Raw genomic sequence first — 8810 nt, forward strand, 5'->3', positions numbered from 1 at the left:
AGAATTCATTTGGAATAGGCTTACCTTGGTGTATTGGATTGATGGGAGGAGAGAACCTTCGTATTAGGGCTTGAGAGTATGAAAAATAGGATTAAAAACTGAAGTCCCGTATTTATACTTTTTGCTGCATCGGGAAAAGTACGGGCACAATGTACGACCCGTACTTTGAGGTCGTACTTCAAGTGGAAATTTAAAGAATCTATGATTTTTCTTGAGTGGGGTACGTGATCCATGTACGTCCCGTACAAAAATGTACTATGGAAAGTACGGCTCGTACAATTTGGCAATTCCTGGAATGTCAAATTCCAATGACCTCTAATCCTCTCTGATTTGCTACGAGCTGGAAGTATGTCGTGTACAATAATGTACAGTGATAAGTACGGTCCGTACTAATTGTACGACCCGTACAATTGATGAAAAACGTGCAATTACCATTCTGAGGAAAAAATTCCAAATCCAACACTTGCCACCTTGGTTTCTAAGTCCCTGAATCATTAATAAGGCTTAGTTATAAGGTACGAGGTATTACAATATGTCTCCCTTGGGATCATTCATCCGCAAATGATGGGTCGTGATTAAGAATGCAACTGGACATAGCTTGAACACGTGAACTTGAGAAAACATGACATGGAACATGAATATTAAAATAACATGACATCGTTTTCATGGACACATGAACGTTTGGACATGAGACATGAGTAGAGAATACATGAACGTGAAACGTGAGGTTTAAATAAGTAAGGGACATGACATGGATTCGGATGGTATTTACCTTGAATATTTTCAGCGTATTCCTCAAACAAATGCGGATATCTGGATTTCATGTCTTCTTCGGCTTCCCATATTGCCTTTTCGACTTCCCATATTGCCTCTTCGACTTTCTGACTCCTCCATAGCACTTTTGCTGAGGATATTTCCTTATTCTCAACTTGCGAACTTGACGATCAAGAATAGCTATAGGGGTCTCCTTATAGGTTAGGCCATCTTTAACCATTATAGTGTCAGTAGGAACAACGAACGACGGGTATCTCACACACTTTGTCAACATGAATACATGAAACACTAGGTGTACAATAACCAATTCTTGTGGCAATGCAAGCTCATAATCCACTTGACCAGTCCTTCGTAGTATTTTGTATGGTCCAATATATCTGGGACTAAGTTTCCATTTCTTTCCAAATCTTATCACACTTTTCATAGGTGAAACCTCTAAGAAAACCCAATCATCAACTTGAAATTCTAAGTATCTACGCCGCCACATATGTATAAGACTTTTAGAGACTCTGAGCCGTTCTCAAACGCTCCTAAGTCAACTTGACTTTCTCCATAGCCTGATAGACCAAATATGGTCCCAACAACTCTGCTTCACCAACTACAAACCAACCAATGGGTGATCTACACTTTCGCCCATACAAAGCTTCAAACGGTTCCATCTTGATACTAGCATGATAACTGTTATTATAACCAAATTCAATGAGAGGCAAGTGATCATTCTAATTACCTTTAAAGTCTAAGACACACGCTTGATACGCTCAAATTACACCTATTAATGGCGTAAAGCGGACGTTGTCAAATATAGTAACCCAACAAGGTTGGGGTCGAATCCCACAGGGAATATGGAGAGAAAAGAGTACTAATCGTATGCGATACCAATCTTTAAATGCTTTAATCCTATTCCGGATAGTTTGAATTGATTGTTGAATAATGTAATTGAATACTTTGACTTAGAATGTAATTAATATGAGAGAGAGACTAAGGTTGTGTTTCCCAATTTGATTAGATATTATGCTTCGGATTTCAATGTGATATACTTCTAATGGTTGTTCTAAGAATATGCACTTGATCTCTTAAAGACTTCTTAATGTTTCCCAACAGTTAAGCAGTATTTCCTCTTTATGATTTTTCCGAATATAAAAGAGTTACAATCGAAGAGCGACCAATAATGCCAATTTAGACTTATTCTTATTCCTAAGTTAGTCTATTAAACGAGGGTTAACGCCTCGAGTCATTGTTATTCAATCTTACCAATATTGACTCTCTTTCCCAAGAAAAGTCAATATAATGGCTTCGGCTAATGCTTGCAATCATTACCCAACGTTACAACACAAAGATAGAATAAATAACAACAACCATTATGCATATATCAATAATAGAAACCCATTCACATAATACCCATCATGGGATTCACAACCTTAGAATTGAAATTAGCTACTCATAATGTTTCTTGACAGAAAAAGCTTAAAGATTTACATAATACACTTACAATACTAATACAAGATGGAATGAGAGTGAAGTTGTTGCTTTAAATGCTCCAATCACTTCAAGATTAAAAATCTAGGGTTTATGCCTCTAAAATAAAATCTGAATAATGAATTAAAACCCTACATTATGTATTTATAGAGCCAAAAATCGCGCCAAGTTTCTGGACAAAAATGCCCTTACGCCGCATTGTTACGGACCGTAACTCAGGTTACGGTCCGTCCTTCATTTCGTCATTTGACCACTTCGACGTTACGGCCACCATGCGACGGACCGTACCCTGTGTTACGGTCCGTCCTTCTGAAGCGTAAGTGGTGACAATTACTTGGCAACTCTCTGGAATTTTGGATGATGTTACGGTGAAGGGTTACGGACCGTAACATGAGTTACGGACCGTAACACTAAACCGTAACACTGAAGATTTTATTGAAACTCTCTGGAAATTTAGCTCATGTTACGGTGACATGTTACGGACCGTAACATGAGTTACGGACCGTAACACTTCACCGTAACACTGATGGTTTCAATGAAACTTTCTGGAAATTCAGGCCTTGTTACGGTTCAAAGGTACGAACCGTAACATGAGTTACGGACACCGTTACGGTCCGTAACATGAGTTACGGACCGTCGCTTAGCTCAAATTTGTCCGTTTTTCCAGCATTACTTCTCATTTCCGATCCTTAGTTAATCAACCCTATAAAACACAAAAATAACATAAGAAACAATATAAAAACACTTAAAATCAAGCAATATTTCTAGTTACAAAGGCATAAAATGTGCCAAAATTCACGGCACATCAACACCCCCAACTTAAGCTTTTGCTTGTCCTCAAGCAACTACAACAATACTCACTACTAACACACGACATCTTAGCAAAATAAGAATGACTACGGTGGTTTTGGCATGTGTTCCTAGCACGGACTCTTCAATTCAAGAAAAATATTTAGGCTCTTATCCATCTCCTATTTGTGATACAAGATGCACATTTCAGAAAAATGTCAATTCACTATGCAACCTCAATTAATGACATAATCATAGTACGGGGGCCTCTATGCACATGAATTTCAACTTCCGGAAAGCCAGTTACTTTGAAACCTACAATCCTTATGCCCTCACATAGACCAAAGAATGTCCCAACACACATTTACGACATAAATGGGACAGAAGACTAAAGAGACAGAAGAACACTCACACTCACAAAGAAATTTGCATACCATGCGTGCACATACCATAGGCTTGCCTTTATTTTCCATGCATTCAACTTTGAACAATTTGATCGTGATCACATTAGGACTTTTTGGGCTTGTAACATTGGCTTAGGGACGGGTAAGATGAATATTTGGGTATCGGTGACTCACTCTCCTCGACACTTCTTTTTGACTTCATTCACCATTCTTCCTATCATTTCCGACCCTCCATTTTTAGCGTGGATTTATTTAGAACTTTGAACAATTTTTTTTTTTTTTTTATATATATATCCACGCTGAATTATGTCCCTTTATATTCGTGATTACCCCCAACAGGCCTTTGACCTCATTTTCCTCATTTTTGACTTATCACCCCCAACTTAGGCTTTTAGCCTCATTTTCCGCATTTTTGACTTGTCACCCCCAACTTAGGCTTTTAGCCTCATTTGTCAATCTTCCGTGTCAAGGAGGGACTTGGTGCCAAATGGGTTTATTCGAAGAAAAAGTCTATAGGCTCAAAAATGGGAGACTAGGGATCATTTTCTGTACGGGCCAGGCTCATTTAAGATACTTTGGGGTTAATACAAAGAAAGCCTAAGATCACTTCACAATCTAATTCTCCTTAGAATTCACGCACGACCAACCGGGCAAGTTCTAGATTGCAGGCATCATATGCAAATAGAAGCTAAAAACTCACAACACAATGGCATAAGGATTGTTTAAATACTCCGACTTCATTTCTGTTTGAAGATTTCACATACATAAACACCCTTTCTTTGCAATGTCATTAAAAGAACCATACATGTCAATATCAACAACTCAGTTTTGATGTACATCACAAATTATTTTTCGGAGGGATATCATTGAACTTGTAAAAACCATTTTTTTTTCTATGCTAGAAACACGGACCACCACCACTTAAGTCAGCATTACTTTACTTCTATATTAAACATTCTAAACATGCTAGGTTCAACATACACACAGCATTCTTCGGGAATAGAAACACATAGCAAAGAACAGCCGAAGAACGTCCTAACACATACTTGTTAATAAAAACAATACCAACAAAACAAAACAATAACAATTGTCTTAAACACATGCTTACTATCACAATTTTGATAAGATATTTACCAAAACAAAACAATAAAAACAATATCCAGTATACTAAAACAGCAATCCCAACAACCAATCAGCAAATACCACACCCCCAACTTAAAAGCATGCATTGCCCTCAAAGCATCAATATAACGCAGTAAAAAATATGGAGGGCCTCCCTGGAGCGCACTAGGCACTCGGATCTGTCGCAGCATCATGGGGTGGAGCAGTGGATGGGGGAGAAATACGGTGAGCCGGCTCTGTAGGCTGAGTTGAGCTAGAAGTAGCTCCTGCGGTGTCGGAACTTAACCGGGACTCCTGGCGGATTCTTTTCAAAGTACGCCGCTCCTCTTCCTCATTCTGTGGGCGTAACTCAGCATATGGATCAAGACTTTGGAGAATGGGCTCGAGATCTGGCGAGGCTCTGCTTCGCTTCCCTTTGTCCAAAGAGGGGATATCCTCCTCCAACTCCTCGTCGTGTTGTTCCTCAATCGTGTCATCGTTGTCATCATCCCCTAGTAAGCTCTGAATCGGCTGGTATAGGGTCTGTACCAACTCCGTGTGTACTTTAGGAAGCTGGTCTGTCGCCACAGCCACTTCCTGGGCCTTCAATTTCTGCACATCATCCTTGACAGACCGCAACTCACTCCGAATAGCGCCCAATTCCATAGTAGGGTGTGTCCTAGTCAGCTCAGTCATCCTGCGCTCAATACCATCTATCCGGGAGTGGATTTGTAATGATTGTAGGTGGTCCTCAGCCATCTGTTCTTTTATCTGTTCTTTTATCGGTCGCAGCGCTGCATCAATAGCCCTTTTTGTGTATAATTTTAGCTTAGTCATGATCTGCTTGACCTGCCTATCTGTGCGATCCGCTTGTAAGACCACCACCCCAAAATTGTCCCGGTTGAACATCATTTTTCTCGCAAGCTCGGGTGGGACTCCTGGTGTTGCCTGCGGTGGTGCTGGGCTTGCTCTAGTGGAAGAGGTAGGACCACCCGAAGTAGGTGCGGCTGGAGGTGGCATAGGCTGTGTAGCATGATCAGCCGGTGGAGCCTCAGAATCTGTGTGCTGATCCGCAGCAGCTCCCTCTTCACCCATGATAGCCAAGGGTATAACATCTGATCCCGTAGGCCCCTCCGGCACCTCAGAAACCGATGCAGAGGGCAACGAACCCTGGCTGAACACCTCATCTTTCCCTTTTGTGATGTCATAAATATGGCTGGCAATCACACTGTGATCGATATGGGGTAGGGGTTCTTGTTCTGCACGCAAGCATAGTAGCGTAAGCAGGCATGGATGAATGAGGGAAGTGGTCGGCTGGGTGGCTCTCTCTCGGAGGTCTTCGGCTATCAGTCGCCCGAAGTTGATCTTATATCGCGACATTATGGAAGCCACAAGAACAGCCCTGTCTGGAGTCAAATAATTATCTGATTGGGTAGGACGGATTCGGAACAGAACAATTTGCCACCAAAACTTTGCCTCTGGCGTTAGGGTGTTTTTCCAAATCCGCGTGGTGGCTGTCAACTTTGGCACTATGGCCCATTCAGGATCTGTTGTCCGTGCAATAACAGAAGCTACCCATTTTCAGACGGGGATTGTATCCTTCTGTTCAATTTTGTAGGCAAACTCCCCTTCTTCCGCTGCTGTAGGCTCTATATAATCTTCCCCGAATAGTGTTTTATTTATAGCCGATGGAGAGACATCTATCTTCTTTGTCCGGAATACAACCTCATTCATTGCCGGTACTTGAGTTGCTCGCTGCCCTTTCTTCACTACTTTGAATACAGCTGCCCCATATGAAGCGTAGAATTCCCTAACAAAAACCGATATGTAGGACCCAACGGGGTTTTTCAAAAACTCCAACTTGTGGAATCGGATAGTATCACTAATGCCGGGATATCCTTCGATTCCATCGAAGATGACATTCCGTTCCTCGAAAATACTCCGCCTTGGGTCCATTCCCTCACCTTTTACCTGCTCACACCCCTTGTTATACAAATCTTCAGATCCCTCCACATTAAACCAGAGGATCTTCTCAGTCATAGTTTGCAGCCGAATGTCAAGTTTCCTTCTTTCCTGTTCGCGCTCTTTTTCGCGCTCCTCCGCAGTAGACTGTCTAATGGGTGGTTGAGGTCGGTGTGTTGGTGTGATAGCCCGCTGGGGTTCACTTTGGCTCGACGAACTCGACGAGCTCGACTCTCTTAACTCCTCAGTCGAGGAGGAACTTTCTGATTGTGGGTCTGGTTGGCTGGGTGCAACTGGTGGGGGTGGCTTGCTGGGTGCGACCGGCCTCTTTTTAGGCCTGGCGTCCTTGATCAGATCGTCGTCGCGCAGCCGTGAGGTTACCTTGCTTGCAGCACGACCTTTTCCTTTTTGCGCGACCTTAGGTGAAGCCTTCTTTGATTGTCGTGGTTTACCCATACCTGTGGAAGGAAAAGTTAGATATGATGTACGAGAAGTTGTAAAATTTTTACACCTTATGAATTTAAGCCAAAGACTTTAATTAGGTCAGCTACCGTAACACAGTCGACGGACCGTCGATGGTGTTACGGGCCGTATCTTCATCCGTAACTGAAATGGTTCAATTAAGCAAAGGGACCGTAACACAGTCGACGGTCCGTATCATAGTATACGGTTCGTAACGTCGCACCGTAACGTTATCAAAATTTCCAGAAAAGTTACTGGAAATTTGAGAGGTGTTACGGTATGCTGTTACGGTCCGTCACTCGTGTTACGGTCCGTAACACCTCGCCGTAACGTCTCTCAAAATTCCAGAAGGCTTTCATGGAATCCATCGATGTTACGGTGTGATGTTACGGTCCGTCACTCGTGTTACGGTCCGTAACACCTCACCATAACGTCTCTCAAAATTCCAGAAGGCTTTCATGGAATTCATCGATGTTACGGTGTGATGTTACGGTCCGTAACGTACGTTATGGTCCGTAACACATAATGACGGGCAACAGAGTAGCAAACAAATGGCTTGGCCAAGTTTTATCGTTTTAAGCACGAGGCCAAGATTTTCGACTTAATGATCCATGGGTATGTTGTGAAACAATATTATATCCCCTCACATGCCTCGGGTTACTCAGACTTCACCCGATTTTATTAAAGTTTTCATTGGGGACTTGTATCGAACAGTTGGTGGGCAAACCGATTTAGTAATTTCACGAATGAAACCTTCAACCGGATTTGCCCTCCAATTCAGTGGGAAGCAGTTGCTTGTACCCACTAATCTTTTAAACAGCACCAATACCAATACCAACCCCCAACCAATGTCAAATCCCCCATAACTTATCAATTTAAATGCAAACTCAATCAACACAGCCCAAAACACGAATTTCAACACATATTATACGAAATTACTCATGAGCATCATAGAACTCGCATTGATAGCTAAAAGAAAAGAGTAAAGACATGTAATACCTGATCGTTGGCGATTGTAAGGATGAAACTCAACTTAAAACAGTGATTGTGGATAAGAAAATAGTAATGAGATTTTAGAGAAATATGGGGGAGAATGGGAGGAGGATGAAGAGAGGAGGATGTGAAGAAGAGAAGAGAGGATTTATGAGGGAGAGGGAGTTGAAAAACGTGTGAAGAATCGTTATAATTTGGAATGGGAACCGTCGGTAATGTATTTAAACATTTCCGACAATTACGTTACCTGTTACGGACCGTATCATAGGATACGGTCCGTATCTTGTGTTACGGTTCATCAAACGACCCCGTTTCGTTTATTCATTAATGACCTGGTAGTCCAATCGACGGACCGTAACTCGTGTTACGGTCCGTATCACCTGGCGTAACATGTTGAAAATTTCCAGTGAAGCCCATATTTTGCATCAAAGTTACGACACAGTGTTACGGTCCGTAGCACGTACGACGGACCGTAACTCGTACCGTAACACTCTTCCTCACCCTTCAGTGATTTTTTCTTTTTTTCTTTTTGCCTGTTACGCTTCATGATACGGACCGTAACGAGAGTTACGGGCCGTAACGTGGAGCGTCTCGCCTTGGATCACTTGGTAGTTATTTGGTCCCTTCAGTTCTCAAAATCCCACCACATTAGCACATCAACAACACAAAAGAATACAATGAAAATACAAACTTTAAACTACTTACAAAGCGGTAAATGTGGGTTGCCTCCCACACAGCGCTTGGTTTAACGTCACGGCTCGACGTGGTACCTCATTTTCGAGTTCAGGAGCCATATTTCAAACGATACCTATCCACGACCTTACCATCATCAATACACCAATGGTAATG

General features: G+C 42.0%; 1 protein-coding gene across 1 annotated transcript; it reads right to left on the reverse strand.

Moving 5' to 3' along the window:
• Nucleotides 1-820: 820 nt before the first annotated feature.
• Nucleotides 821-1261, reverse strand: LOC132601731 (uncharacterized). The gene has a single exon (XM_060314796.1). The coding sequence runs from the start codon at nt 1259-1261 to the stop codon at nt 821-823; it is 441 nt and encodes a 146-aa protein (XP_060170779.1).
• Nucleotides 1262-8810: the final 7549 nt, after the last annotated feature.

The sequence above is a fragment of the Lycium barbarum genome, chromosome 7 (assembly GCF_019175385.1).
Source record: "Lycium barbarum isolate Lr01 chromosome 7, ASM1917538v2, whole genome shotgun sequence".
Lineage (NCBI taxonomy): Eukaryota > Viridiplantae > Streptophyta > Magnoliopsida > Solanales > Solanaceae > Lycium > Lycium barbarum.